The sequence below is a fragment of the Dioscorea cayenensis genome, chromosome 5 (genome assembly GCF_009730915.1).
Source record: "Dioscorea cayenensis subsp. rotundata cultivar TDr96_F1 chromosome 5, TDr96_F1_v2_PseudoChromosome.rev07_lg8_w22 25.fasta, whole genome shotgun sequence".
Taxonomy (NCBI): Eukaryota; Viridiplantae; Streptophyta; class Magnoliopsida; order Dioscoreales; family Dioscoreaceae; genus Dioscorea; species Dioscorea cayenensis.
The window spans coordinates 28,886,022-28,902,507 of NC_052475.1; the positions used below are offsets into that span (position 1 = coordinate 28,886,022).

Below are 16,486 nucleotides of genomic sequence, written 5' to 3' on the forward strand. Positions count from 1 at the left end.
CAACAAAATAGGATTTTTTTGTGACGTTTGACATATGTTGTAAAATAACAAAAAATCATCGAAATAACTCTATACCGACTTTTGTAACAAATGTAGATTATATGTCACAATTGCCACAGATCGGTATACTTTGTTGTGACATTTCAAGAAACTTGGTACCTATATATTCCAACATTTATTGTGATATTTTTCCCAATATTTGTAAATAGTCTCAATATGGATTTTTATTCCAACATTTGTATATGGCTTAAGCAACACTTTTTTTACAACATTTGTAGATGTCGCCACAAGTTTTTATCACATTAATTTTGAAATATTGCAATATTTATAATTGTTGTTATAGAGGTTATATAATAACATTTGTTAAAGGTCTCTTAAATTACTTATATCGACTTTTTGTAAACATTGGTTTAATAAAATATCAATTATATATGAATACCAATTTAAGTCGATATTTGTAAATGTTAGTAAAAGTTATTAATCTTATCTAATTTTAAAATTAAGTGTCATTTATAAATGTTGGTATAAGGATATTGTATAATTTTTCACAATATTAATTTAAACAATATTTATATATGATTTAATTAAATAAAATATGAGATATAATTTAAATTCTATAAAATTAATTTGCATAATTTAACAAAATATTAATAAAAACTATTCATCAAAAATTTAAAAATCAAACGTAGCATTAAAACACTAATTAAAATAATGTCAACATTATCTACAAATATTTTAAAAATAACTTTCAAACATTATAATAAAGCTAAGGCTTCAATCCGTATAATTGCATGCCTTATCTACAAAATAAAATATATAAATACGTTAGTGTCTATCTAAATCAATTAATAAAGAAAATAAATAAATAAATAATATAATTTATAATTTTGAAAATTTAAAAATAATTAAAACAATGTCAAAATGATCTACAAATCTTTAAAAAAAATAACTTTTATAATAAAGCTAAGGTTTCAATCCGTAGAATTGGGTTTAAATTTATCATAGTGATCTCTTGTCTACAAAATAAAATAAACAAATACGTCAGGGTCTATCTAAATAAATTAAAAAAGAAAAAAAAGAAAAAAAATAATACAATTTATAATTTTAATAATTTAAAAATATAATAAGATGATATTATAAAAATTGTACCAGATCATTATTACTATAATGAAATTGAGTGGCTAATTGAGAACGAGGACTACTTGTAGCATCTCCCGCCTACAAAACTTTTTACATTTAATAAGATAAAGATAATATAACAATAAAAATTAAATTAAAAGTAAACATATATGATATATTAGAATCAATGATATAAATTTGAAATACTAATAAAAAATAAAACCATGTGGAGCATATATAATTTACATAAAAAAGAATACAAATAAGCTATTTTTATATTGAAGGAGAATATATAATTTATCTCAGTTTATGTATGTGTGTGTCATAACCATAATAAGAACCTTTAAATAATTTAACTTAGAATAAAGAAAAATTGAGATACTTACTTTATCTTCTGACAAAAACTTTATTTTTGGCCTTTTGCACTATCAAGGGGCTTTTCTTGTCTTATATATAGATCATGAATCTATAAGCCGCATAGGTTTTGGCGTTCATAAAAAAAAACTGCCGCCTAATTTTTGGCACTCTTGAAAATTAAAATATTGATGCTTTTATTTTCCCTTAAATACCACTTTTTTCAATTTTAAATTATCGTTCATATTTTTGAATATAGATAGATATATATCCTAACTTAAAATGGTGTTTTCAAATATATCATAACAAATTGATGCAATTAAAGTCATATTGGATTATGACATTTGTTACATAGGTCATAACAAGCGTCTTAACAAATAATATTGTACTGACATTTCTTTCAATGTTGCTAAAATCTTCAAAAATATCGCAAAATAAAAACCTTTTGTGACTATAAGTAGAAATGTCATTATAAATGTAGGAATAAATAAAAGCATACCAACACATATCACAATTATCGCTTAAAAGTCATTTTATTGGTTTGTCGTGACATTTGCCAAAAATGTTGTTTTAAAAATGTCACAATAAGTGTTTCTTTGTTGTAGTGGCTTCAAGGTAGTTGTTGACAAGCAATCTCGGTAGCATTGTGTCTTGTGCATTAGTTGCCAATTCTTGAAGAAGAACTCTGAAGGAGTGCTGAATGTTTATTGCGTTTTTCTTGTATTCTAGATTGGATCAGTGTTCCTTTCTAACAAAGAACTAAATTGCTTGGTATTTGCGAACAGATGAACCTAGGGCTTTTATCTTTGGGAAAGTTAAAAAAAAACCCATGTGGTTTCGGGTTTCTGCAAATCAAGGTTTGTGTGTGTGTTTTTTTTTTTTTTACAATTGAGTACCTTGTTGTAATTTTATTTTTGGCAAATCAAGGAAAACTCATCAGCGCCGTCAATGTCTGCTTATGTGGCAGGGAAAATTGATATTTCACATAAAAATTCTTTTTTTTTTGTGTGAGTTGGCTCCAAATCGGACACTTCAAACACCCAAACGCACCTCGCTGCCGACCGAGGACAACCCCTAAATCAGACCTATTGGCCAGTTCATACCACTGGCTCTAATTGGCAAACGCAATGGCAACGGTGCCGAGCAGCACCGCCCCCACAAGCCAAACCGGCCATGAGAAGCATCCCTTTTACCGTTGTTGGCGTTCTCAGGCCCGGGCGGCACCACTCTCCTGGCCGCAATCCCCAAACCTGATCGTTTGAGTTCAACAATCGAGGGAGGCCACCTCTAGGCTTCCATTGAAGAACACCATCGTCAGCGACACCGCATCCTTGTCCTGCCTCAACGATTGCACCACCATCATTGCTAGCAAACAAATCACAACCTTGGTGAAATCACAAACACCTCTTCAATCCATAAGTAATACCATTTTTTTCCACCCTAAACTTCCAGGAAAAAGATTTCAATTGTGAACCACAATTGGAATTCAAATTCTCTGATGATGGAAAAAGGGGATATAGATTGGAGAAAGAAGGTTCCTGGAGGGATATCGTTGGTGAAGATGGGAAGTCAAGGGATAGATCCGGAGAAGAAGAAAAAAAGAAAAAGAGAGAATTAAACTAACTTGTCCTCATATGGGTAAAAAGACTTTTTTATGTAAAATGTCAAATTTGCGCTGCCAAATATGAAAAACCACAAGGTACTTAATTGAAAAAAAAAACACACATACCTTGATTTGCAAAAACCCGAAACCATATGGGTTTTTTTTTTAACTTTCCCTTTTATCTTTTGAAACTTAGATGCAAACATTTTGATCTTTCATCAACTTTGATATTGCAATTTCTTGTTTTAGATTCAAGTATGCATACTTGTTAGCCTTGATTTCTATTATTGCGAGAGCCAATAAATCCATGCTTGATTTACATGAGTGAAGATCGAGAGATCCACCGTATATCGATCAACCATAATTGAAAGGAAACGCGAGTCCACATAGTGATAGAGCACTTCGAGATCAATGTTCAATCCCCGCGATTCTCTAGAGTGAGATCGACATAATTAGGGCTCATTATTCATTAATGTGGTCATAGGGAGTCACGATTAGGAAGAGATTCCAATCATTATCCATATAGAATTAGGGTCGATTATTTCGAGAGAAGAGCCGGTTATTTTGTGAATCCTCATTAATTTCTAAAAAGAGTTCATTGAACGTAACACATTCTTAGGGATGTTTGTATGAGCTCTATATAAGATTAGGTGTTATTCACCTTGAGAAAGGGGATAGTATACATTGTAGGAGTTCTCTCGGTTTAACCTGTGTTGCTTAATGCCTATCTGTAGCCCTAGGTTTAACCTATGTTGCTCAATACCTATTTGTAGCCCTAGGAGAAGTTCATGTTGTACACCTCTTATTCATGCTTAGGGGTTGTTTGGTTACATGTAAGTGGATGTAAGTGGCTATAAAATAAATTATTTTACATGTAAAAGTGTGTTTAGTTTCATGTAAAACACCACTTACATGTAAAAACAAATGCAACAACCTTGTCTTTTTTTGTAATTTGACTTACAGGCAAATTGGTTGTAAGTGAAAATTCAATAAAACTAAAGGTTTACAATCACCACCTTAGAGCAACCTCACCACCAGCAAATAACCACCTTAGAGTATTAACCTCACCACCAGCAAACAACCACCATCAGGCATCAGCTCAATAGATCTCCACCTTTAACGTCATCTTCTAGCCTTCTCAATAAGCAACGCAACTCGATCGAGTCGGCGTAATCGAGTGAACTGAGTCACTCTCTGACCTCTTTGACTCGAAAGAGGATGGCGATGACACGGACAACCTCGCAAACGAGGGCATTGGCTTCCCAGATCAGGAACGAAGGGGAACGACGAGTCTCAATGAGGAGTTCGACGAGGGAGGTGAGTTCGCTGATGAGATCTGGATTGAGGCGAGAGGAGATAGAGTCGTGGCCATCAATGAAGAAGGGGGACGCGAGGAGAAGCTTAAGGACGGCGGTGAACCAGCGGACTTAGGAAGACATGGTCCAGGATTCAGGAGAAGAAGGGTCGCGGAAAGAGGAGAGATGGAGAGTGTGGCGAGAGCCGGAAGAGGGGGAAAGGGCGGTGGAGAGCTAGTCACGGAGGATAAAGGAGAGCAAATTCAGATAATGATATTATATTTTGATTTAAGGTTGTGTTTGATTGCCAACATGGAAAATGGGTGGAAAAGAAAATTTTTCCATGGAATATTTTTCCATGGAAAAATTTTACATGGAAAATAAAAAAATAGTCGTTTGATTGGCATTATTTTCTAGCTAGAAAATCAAAAAATTTCTATAGAAAATTCAGATTTTGTTGTTTGATTAATCTTATTTTTCAAGGAAAATGAAACATTTTTCATGGAAAAAAACCTCATTTGTTGTTTGATTGCATCAATTTTCCTTGGAAAAAGTCACATTTTCCATGGAAATTTTTTAAAAATTTATTAAGGTTGTGTTTGATTGACAACATGGAAAATGACCGGAAAAGAAAATTTTTCTATGGAATATTTTTCCATGGAAAAATTTTCAATGGAAAATGAAAAAAATAGTCATTTGATTGGCATTATTTTTTCTAGCTAGAAAATCAAAAAATTTCTATGGAAAATTCAAAATTTGTTGTTTGATTGCTCTTATTTTCCACGGAAAATGTTACATTTTCATGAAAAAAATCTCATTTGTTGTTTGATTGCATCAATTTTCCCTAAAAAAAGTCGTATTTTTCATGAAAAATTTTTTTTAAAAAATATTAAAATTGTTCGAGTAGAACTTGAAGTTCAATTAATTATAAATAGTGCCATGTGGAACTGAATCTTACCATCAAAACTCCTTGGGATCTGTTCACTGATCTGGATAAATTTATTTAAAATATTATCAAGTTATATAATTTATCTTTTTTAATAAAAAATTAAGGTTGTGTTTGATTGCCCTTTTTTCCTGGAAAAATTTTCTACGAGTTATTTTCCAGCTAAATAGGCTGTTTGTTTGCCAAAATTTTCCGTGAAAAATTTTTCCACAAACTCCGTCACGTGACCCTATTTTCCCTCAAATCAGTAAAAAAATTTTCCTGCATCCACCCTGGGAAAAGTTTTCCAGGGAAAACGTAAGGGGCTATGTGAAAAAATAACGTGCGATTGAAATATTTAAAATAACTTTTCTTTTAAAATTTAAAAGAAAAGTTTTTTCTTTTCTTTCAAATTTTTTTAAAAAATAGATAAATTATATAATTTGATAATATTTTAAATAAATTTATCCAGATTAGTGAACAGATCCCGTGATGTTTTGATGGTAAGATTCAATTCTACATAGCGCTGTTATAAGTTTAAAATAACTTTTCTTTTAAAAATTTAAAAGAAAAGTTTTTCGTTTTCTTTTAAAAATTTTTAAAAAAAAAGATAAATTATATAACTTGATAATATTTTAAATAAAATTATCTAGATCAGTAAATAGATCCCGTTATATTTTGATGGTAAGATTCAATTCCACATAGCGCTGTTTATAATTTTAATAATTTTAAAAAAAAAATTTCATGTAAAATGTGACTTTTTCCAAGCAAAATTGATGCAATCAAACAACAAATGAGGTTTTTTCCATGAAAAATGTTTCATTTTCCGTGAAAAATAAGATCAATCAAATAACAAAATCTGAATTTTCTATAATTTTTTTTTGATTTTCTAGCTAGAAAATAATGCCAATCAAATGACTATTTTTTATTTTCCATGTAAAATTTTTCTATGGAAAAATATTCCATGGAAAAATTTTCTTTTTCAGCCATTTTCTATGTTGCCAATCAAACACAGCCTAAAAGGAAAAGGAAAAACATTGAAGTTGATCATCGCACGTTATTTTTTAGCATTGCCCCTTACGTTTTCCTTGGAAAACTTTTTCAGGGTGGAGGTAGAAAAAATTTTCCACTGATTTGATGGAAAATAGGATCACGTGATAGAGTTTGTGGAAAAAAATTTCATGGAAAATTTTGGCAAACAAACAGCCTATTTAAAAAGGGAAAATGACCCGTGGAAAATTTTTTTCATGGAAAAAAAGGGCAATCAAGCACAACCTAAATATTTTGTAATGTTATTTTATGTTAAAAAATATTATTTGTTAATTAAATTTAATGCTAATTTTTAAAAATATAAATATTAAATATGTTTATATTAAATAAATAAATTATTAAGTTAATTAACTATTTTGGCTTAAATTAATTTGTATAACAAATATTAAATAATTAATAATAAAAACTTGTGGAGGTAATCTCACCATACTACTTACATAGTTAATTAAATTAATGTTAATTTTTTTAAAAAAAATAAGTATTAAATATGTTTATATTAAATAAATAATGTATTAAGTTAATTAACTATTTTGGTTTAAATTAATTTGTATGACAAATATTAAATAATTAGTAATGAAAACTAATGGCGGTAACCTCACCATGTTACTTACATGATCGATGACCTATCCTTCTACTTACATCAAACCAAACAGATAGAAAGTAAATACAGTATTTTCATTTACATCAAACCTAAAAACAATGATGTAAGTTGAATAACAGTATTTTCACTTACACTGTAAATTCACTTACATGTAATTTGATTTATTGCCAAGAAAACAATTTTAAATTCATTCCTTTAGTAGTTATTGTGGTCAGTTAGGTTGCTATTTTCGGTCTTTAGTTTTCTTTCAACAACCTTATTGACTAGGCTAGATAATGAGATGAATATTAGTACTCTATTTTTCTAGTGGCGCATGGATTAATACTCTTGCTTTCATGCATGCCATATTATTTCTGTTTAGTGGTGACATAAGTACTCATCACACTCAATACAAGATTGAATGGAATTCCTAACTAAAATTATTATATGTTTATTATGTAATTACTTTATCTCAAATTTAAATTGAAAATTTTATCAATCAGATTAAATTAGAAGGAAAATTCATTAATATATATATACCTATACATATTTGTCATGTTTATTATGGTGGAATTAGCGTCATTTGAGCACCAAGTTTTTTTTTTTTAATTAATTTAGAATAATTTTGTATAAAATTTATATTCAAAGAAAAATATGTATGCTACTTCACTAAAACATATATCCCATTGAAGTTTTTAACCAAAAAGGGCTTTTACAAAAGATTTTTAACTATAAAAAGAGAATAATTTAATTTCGATTTTCTAAATGTTAATTCAGAAATAAAAGTACGGGACTACGGGATTTTTTTTTCTAAAATATTGAGTTAGAAAAAAATTCTATTAAAGTGATTTTTAATATTTTTAAAATTAGTTATTAAATGTAGTTCATAAAATAACCAAATATTCTTAAAAAATATATCTATTCTGTCTTTTTCAAATGAAAGCTCGTATATTCTGTGGAATATCTGGATAGAAAGAAATGCTCTTATATTTCAAATGAAAGCTTTACCGCATTTCAACATTATTTTTAAGTCAGCTAATATGATTCTTTCTTGGTTTCCTACAGCAGCTGATAGGCACCAGCAACCTCTCAAAGAAGCAACCCAGAAAATCAAGCGCTCACTCAACTTCCTCAGCGATAGAGAATCCACCTCAACTGGCGATCATGACATCGCAGACCTGCCATGGAGTAGGTGATCCTCGCTGCTTTGTCTTAGAGAGCTCGAGATGCCGACGACATCTTCCGCTCTCTAAGCTCCCCTTTATACTCGTCTGCTCTTTTTTTATCAGATCGTGTTTCTTTTAGTACCTCTTCACCTCCTGGTGAGAGATGACTCTTTCCCTGTTCCTATGATTCTCTTAGTATTGTCATTTTCTTTAATAAATCTGTGGTTTATCCACATTTTATCATATATATATATATAAAAGATCAAGACATACATGTGATAATATTTATTTATTTATTTTCCTCACCCTGTGGTTCAAGCAATTTCAAATTTCTTGTTTATTTAGACGACAATGACAGCGAATATTAATAATTAACATTAAGTATCCTGCCATGATTATTCTTATTTGACGTAACAAATGATGTGCCAATTTTTCTGTTCATTTTTTTCTCATTTGTCATGCAGTACTCTATGCTTTAATAGTTATAATGTCACATTTGTTTTCCTCCATTTTTTTTTTAATCATAATTCAGCAAAACAAGAAATCCAAAATGAAAATATCATAAAAGAATAATCTTGGACAGACACCGAAATGACCGCGTTCTATGAGGAACAAACAGCATCCACAAAAAATATAATAAGTTTATCCACCCATCTTTACCAAAGAACATGAAGAAATTATATCCACAATTATAAAAAAATATTTTTTTACAAATGCAAAGAATATACACAACTTATTTATCCACTTTAATAAAAAAAAATTGGACAAATAGTCTCTCTGAACTTAAGTTATTCACAAAAAACTCTATAATTTTGAGAATTCTAAGATGACCTTTTTTTTTTTTACAAATTACTTTTCAAACTTTACTCGACATAAAGATTACCGATATCGACTGAATCTGTCTCTCAATTTTTTTAAATCTAAACATATAATTTTTAAGCTGAAACCTATAATCTTAAGTTAGAAAAACTCAAAGCTTTTAAACGGAATCCATAATTTTAAGATAAACTCATAATTTTTAAACTCAGAACCTATAATTTTAAGCTGAGTAAGACATATTTGGTAGATTGAATAAACCGACAAAGTCGAACTGCATTAATCGAAAAGAAATCGTCAAAAAAAAGAGAATTGTGCCCTAGAATTCAAAACGTTATAAGGTCCCTGCTCTACAATGTTTTAAAACTTTGAAAAATTTATAATTAATTTTTTCTAAAAAAAATACACAACTTGAATGATGATATGAAAAAAAAAAAAACAACAACAACAATCTGTTTTTACCCTTTCACTCCATCAACACAGATTGATCCTTAGTCATTGTGTAAAAAATTTACTCTAATAACTGAAAATCATTAATATCACAATGTAAATTTTATACAATATATCAGTACCATTAGATAAAAATCTTTTAATTAGTGAAAAAAATTAATATTATAATTTTAAAAAAACTATGAACAAGCTGATGAAGTTAAAGTTTTTCCAATAATTGTCTGAATATGTATATAGTTACACTGAAGAAGAATAATTTGTTATGTGAATAAATGGAAACTTAAGATCAACTGATGAATATTTGTGGTGACAAAGAATGGAAGAATGAAGTGAAGGGGCATCTGAAACAAGGACCACATTGAATGTTGATGTGACAAATGCTAATAAATGAATGAAAGCGAGAAAGAAGATCAACCACAAGACATGCTCCATGGCAGAGCTTTCTCTCCCTCTCTTTCACGGGCAGGACGGTGAAAAGAAGGGGCCACTTGAGCAAAACCAAAGAACAAAAATGAAAACCTCTAGGCATGTACCAACCACACGTGCGAGTGGTTTTGGCAGCCTGGCCAACACATCTATTTGAAGGCTTGAAGCCATTTTGTTGATTTTATGTGGGGGGAATTATTTTGGCTTGGTCTATGGGATCATGCCATGCATATCAAGGATCTATTTCTTCGTTGTTTTTGCTAGTTTGTGTTTAATTTTTAGAGAATTTTTGTTGTATTTTTATTCTTTCCCCCCTTTTATACTAAAGATCATTTTCATGATATACCTATGTCTGTGTGCTTCTAATTTTTAATATAATGTCTATTCAATCCAAAATTATGTGAACATAAAAAGTATATTGTTTTGCATTGTTTTATTTTTATTTTTTTATTTTTGGACTAATAGATGACAAGCATCTCCTATTAAAGAGATGTATTGTTTTATTTTGTCCAACAGTTTAGAGTTGGTATTTAAATATATATATATATATATATAACTCAAAGATTGAGGGTATAGATGCATTAAATAATATCAGTACATTTAGTGGAACCATGTAGTGGAGAAGGGGCCCAAGGGGGCAATTGTCCCCTGCCCCCACCCCCAATCAAAATGTGATTAAATTTATTTAATAATTACCATCTGTTTTACAATTAATCTCCTTAATTTTTTATTAACTAAAAATAAAAAGAGACTTGAGTCTCTTCTTAACCAATGAAGAAGCTGTAACTATAATTTGATTTAAAATTAAAATTATTTCATATTTACTTATTTATTTAATGTCTTAATTTTGACTCTAATTTTACTAATTTTAATTATAATTTTGGAGAGAATTTTTTTAGTAATAAAGATTGTAAAAACTCGATTACACAATAAAATTGGTGATATATTTTTAGCTGATTACTTTGTGACATACATTGAAAAATATTTCTTTGATTGTATAATTATATAATAAAACAATTATTCATTATTTTCAAAATATTAAAATTTGTAAGTTTCAATTATAATTTTGCTTTTATTGATGTTTTTTACTACTTGTTTATGTAAAAAAAAAAATTTTAAAAAAATTATATAATTTTAATTATATATGAATTTTGATTTATTAAGTTTCATTTTACCCTTTCTTGTGTATGATTTTTTACTCTGCCCGGCCCATGGTATATTCATAATATAAAGTATTACAAGATCTAAGATAGATAATTAGATAATTGCGTAGTACTTAAGTGATAAAAAATGTCTCATCTTCATGTGTAGTACTCTCCCCTCATAAAGTGAAAGCAACTTAAACAAGTTCTCAAACTCAAACCAGTGCCCGGGACTGAACATCACTAAGGGGGTGTTTGGTTTGAAGGAAAAGAATGGAAATCATTACTTATATTGAGAAAGCCCTTGTTTGGATATGGAGTAATGGGAATGGGAAAGGCATGGGCAAGGAGTGAGAGAGGCATGGGGGGGAGTTTCCATGCCTCTCATTTTTGAGGGGAGTGGGAGGGGAATGAGGGTTATAATGGGTAAATTTACCCATTTACCCTTTTACTTTTTTAATTATAAATCTATTAATCTAAATAATCTCTTATAATAATTAAATAATAATTAACCCGAAAATATTTAAATATAATATTAATTATAATAAATAAATGAATAGTATTAAAGTGAACTATTTTAATTTAATACTTAATTATTGTAATTAAAGTGAATAATAATTAATATGAATGGTTATTATGACTTAATTTTTAAATTAAAGTTAAATAATTATTTATTATGGTTAATTAATTTTTAATTAATGATATTAACAAAAATTTGGATATTAACAAATAGTGTCACATGTGAGCTATTAAAGTTAAATATCTTTTTATAATAATGAATTTATTTTAATATTTAAATAATTTTAAAAATAATTATCACACCTCATTATATATATAATAATAATGATATTCATTTATATAAAAGGGCATGACGGTCATTTTATCATATATTTTTTTTTTTCACTTTTTCTCATTCCCAATAAACTACCTCCCCAATCCTTCCAACCAAACATAGTTTTCATACCCATGCCTTTTCCAATCCCCCTCATTTTCAATACTCATCCACTCCTCTCCATTCCATTCCTTGCAACCAAACGGCCCCTAAATGACAAGTGAAATGAATGAAGAAAATAATTCATTTAATCTCATTTTCACATGCTTCACTATCATCTTTATTTATCATGACAGTAGCTAGGCAAAACACATTCACATATATATATATATATATATAACTTCAAAAACATTCATTGCAAATCAAAATCCAACCTAGCTTAGCTTCTAAACAAAACACACATGCACTGACACACACTATTAAAGAGTCTAAAAGACTCTTTCCAAACTATATATATATATATACATCTCAAGATGAAAGAAAGATAAATAAAAGATATGGAGAACTAACGTTAATAAAACACTAGAGACCTCCATGAGTGAAGTCCAAGCTATGGCGTGACTGAACAGCTTGAGAAGCATGATACCTCAGCAATGGAGGAAGACTCCTCATTTGCTCATAATTATTACTCATGGAGCTCAGAGGCCTCTCCGGCTTCTTGCTGTAATTCTCCGTCGACGTCACGTTCACCGCCTTCTCGCTTGCGCAACCAAGCAGCATGCTATGCTTACCACTCTTTGAAGGCCTATTCCCTTCATGAATATCCAATTTCCGTTCATCATTTCCAGCACTAGCTGTAGTCACACTCCAATCTATGCTTGCCTCACTCGGCTCATACCCAGTCTCCGGCCGAAACAAACTACTCCCATTGATGGAAGGCTATCAATTTCAAACAAATCAGAACTGGTTTCACTCAAGAGATCATCATCATCATCATCATCATCATCATCATCTTGTTGTTGTTGTTGCTTGGTAACCAGAGGAGGAGTCAACAAAGTCAAACTTTTTCTCAGAGTTGACACCATGACACTTTTCTCAATGAAAGGTGAACCAAATGTCTCCTTTTGAATCGTCATTCTCGCTGCTCCCATTTGTGAGTTCAACGTCATGAACGTGAGAGCATCTTCTATCTTGGTTGCAAATGATGATCTCTCTACAAAGAACTCTTGTTTCTTGTTCCCATTCATGTCTTCTTCAACCCTGGTTGCATCTTTTCCAGAGCAAGAACACCGAAAAACTCTCAACAACCTTCTTCTTCGCCCGTTTGACGAAGACGACGATGATAGTTTCCTTCGGTGGTCTCGGAGAAGAGTTTTGCGGCTGTTGGCACTAACCTCCGAGTATGTGCTCTCAGTCATTGATATTGATTTCAAGCTCATCATCTTGCCTTCTTTCTTGTAAGAACTGATCACTGGACTTTTTTCCATATTAGTACTTTCTCCGTCCATTACTCCACTGAAGTACTTCTCTGCACGGAAGATATCAAGCTCACGATCTTCACCTTGGGTTTTCCCTATGCTTATCTGCATAGTGGTAGGAGTATCACCGGAGTTATCAGTTTGGTCTTTTGCAAGGCTCTCTCTGATGAGGTTCAGGTATGAAGAGAAAGAGTCATCTCTTCCATTGTTGGAGCTTGTTTCAGAGTTGAAGATGGTGGAGGTGATGCAAGGTGAAGCTAGTGTAAGACTTGCCATTTATATATATATATATATATATATAAGAGTATATATAGAGTGATGGAATTAAAAGAATGGAAGAAGACTATGAACAAAGATAATAATAATATTGTTTTATTTGTTGATAAATAAAATTGAAGGCAAAGAGGAAGACAAGAAGATTATTGGAGGAAGAGTGTTGTAACGTTGGTAAGGCATGAGGAGGTTTAAATAATGAGAAGAAGAGATAGAGGATGCAACAGGATAAAGTTGACAAAGAATAGTTAGGGTTTGATCTTTAGGTGTATGGAAGGAGGGAAGTGATTTGTGTAGACATCGCTATTAATGGTCGCACGTGTGATATGTTGTTCTAAATTGGTGTCATTTGGTGGGTGATCTTAGTGCTTGGAGAGGTGAAGAATGGTAAGGGTTTTGGAGAATATATGTTTAGTTGTGCTTGCATGAAAATAATAGCCAAAGGCCCACAACTAGATGAGTTTTTTCAAAGAAAAGAATTGCTATTTTGAAATAAAATACAATAAACACAATTTTCATTTTCTTTTTCTCTTTTTAAACATATATAGATTATACAATCACTAGTTGTGTGTGTAATCACTTGCTTTTTTGTAATTCTCCTTTAGAAATTTTTGAGAATTTGCTAAATAAGTTATATATATGTCACTTTGTTAACATGATTTTTAAAGGAGAAGAAAATGCTCTACATTTGTTTAATTGGTCAAAAATAATAAAAAAATTAGAAGTTAATTTGAAGGTTTATCATTTTTATTTGCATTCCCCACCGTGTATTTAACTCTTTCATTTTCATCCCAAGGGACCATTTGTAGTGTACCTTTTTTTCATGCTTTTTTAATATATTTTGAAAATAAAATATTGATGATGTGTTTATATATATATATATATATATATATTAGTTTTTTTCGATATTTTTCATTATGGGCAAAACTTTTAGTATTGATTAATCGTTATATTTAATATTTTTTCTGTTCATAAAAACTTATGTATTCCCATCTTCAAACTTAACTCTAAATAAACACGACTTAAACAAAGATATGCCAACATAGGATTGCATTGCAAGGCCCAACATATATACATTTGAATTTAATCACAAGAAATTAATTAAAATTTAGTATTTGCATTTAATCATCCTCTAATTTATCATGATCATGTGGGCCAATTATATATATATATGAGTTGAAACATAGTTCTCCCTATAAATTAATAAGAGAAGATAATGAGGACCACCACTTCATTATGAAACGTCACAATGAACGTTATAAATACATTGAAGGAATCAAGGTTAAAGTTTTAGAGGGCTAGAAGAGGTCATGAATGAAGAGAGGGTGGGGTTTTGTAGCTTATCTTTTTCACAGTGGTCCTTGGTATAATATATATGCACGGTGCTTAGATTGAAAACGTATTAAGGTTATAAACCACACTATATATTAGAGGATATATGGGTGCAAGACTTTGGGTAATTAAATTATTTAAATAAAATGAGGGTGATTAAATTAATGCTCCTAAACTTTTTATGGTGGCTAGGTTTTAATTATTCTTGTGTGGATTGGGTGAAGTAGGACAGCAACATGACTATGACTTCTCATTTCTCATGCACATGATCTTGTTGCATGTTTTTCTCATCACCATATATTCTATTTATCTATTTATCATCATTTCTTTTAGAATTCATTTCATTTTAATAAATACAAAATTTGATAGCAATTCAAATTACCCAGTCTTTTGCATTGGATCCTTGAGAAATTATACTATAATAGAAACAAAAGGAAATTTATAAACTATCCATTTTTTAAAAAATAAATAAACTATGAATTTATTAAAAATAAGCAAATACATAATAAATAGACACTGAGTCCACTGGATATAAAGGTTAATAGAAAATAACAAACAGTTCAAACAACAGTAGAAAAGCAATGAGAAAAATAAAACAAACACAACATGATAAAATCTCTCTCAGAAAGCTCTCTTATCCTAGCTAGTGTGTCCAGTAAACCTAGTCTACATCTCAGTTGTTAACTGGTCTGTACCACTTACACATGAGGGCCATGTGTATCCTCGCACATAGTGTTCCATGAGAATTGTATGTTCTATTTCACTACTTTTTTTGTTGATAGAAGTTGCATCCATCCAAAATAGAAAAAAAAAAAAAACTAACTAACTAACTAAATTTTTAAACAGATAAAGTAGGAAATAAAATTTTGTAATTAAAAATGCATTCATTTATGCCAAACCATATATGCCACGTGATTGCTTTGACTAAAAAATTCTACAAAATTTTATTATAGGAGTTTGGGGTTGTTTTTATGGTGAACAAGCTAGAATGAGAAGATGGTTTGCATATTCATTGTCCGTGTGACACAACATAAGTGGTTGCGGTAAGGTTATTACATCACTTTTTGGGGGAAATTTGTAATTTTTTGGGAAAAATTTGTAACATAAATATTTTATTGCTCTAAGTAACTAGTTAAAATGGTTGATCTTTCCGAGGCAACAACTTTTTATCATAGCAGATATATATATCACATAATAGGGTAAATTTTTTACTAGATCACTAAACTATGGCTTATTTTTACTTTGATCACTCGAATTTCGATTTGTAGTCAATTTGGTCACTCAACTTTAATTTGATTTCATCGAAAGCAATAAATCGAGAATTTCAACTCCTAATTGATTACATAGTTGTTTGAAAATCCGAATTAGTCCTCCCTGTATGACACATTATTAAGTCTGATGGAGTGTGCATGTCGTTGAAAAAGTAACTAATTCATTTATTTGGGAGGAGAAATCCTTTCGATTTATTACCTATTGAAGTCAAATTAAAGTTGAGTGATCAAATCTGACTAATCAAGTATTTGATGAGTCGAAATGAAAATAGTAGTTTAATGACCTACTTAAAATTTATAATAAAATCAAATAAATGGACTACAAGTGCCTTTAATTCTAAATATTTCGAATCAATGTTCTCGTCCATTATTGATTTGTGCTTTATTTTTAAATACAAAATCTAAATGTTTTACCAAAAAGTTGTTTTGCTTTG

At 30.1% G+C, this 16,486-nt stretch overlaps 1 protein-coding gene across 1 annotated transcript; it reads right to left on the reverse strand.

Annotated features, from left to right (window-relative positions):
* Positions 1–12,280: 12,280 nt before the first annotated feature.
* LOC120260227 lies at positions 12,281–13,452 on the reverse strand. The gene is made up of 2 exons (XM_039267668.1): positions 12,736–13,452; positions 12,281–12,637 (listed from the first exon to the last, which is right to left on the reverse strand). The coding sequence occupies exons 1-2, from the start codon at positions 13,450–13,452 to the stop codon at positions 12,281–12,283; spliced, it is 1,074 nt and encodes a 357-aa protein (XP_039123602.1).
* Positions 13,453–16,486: the final 3,034 nt, after the last annotated feature.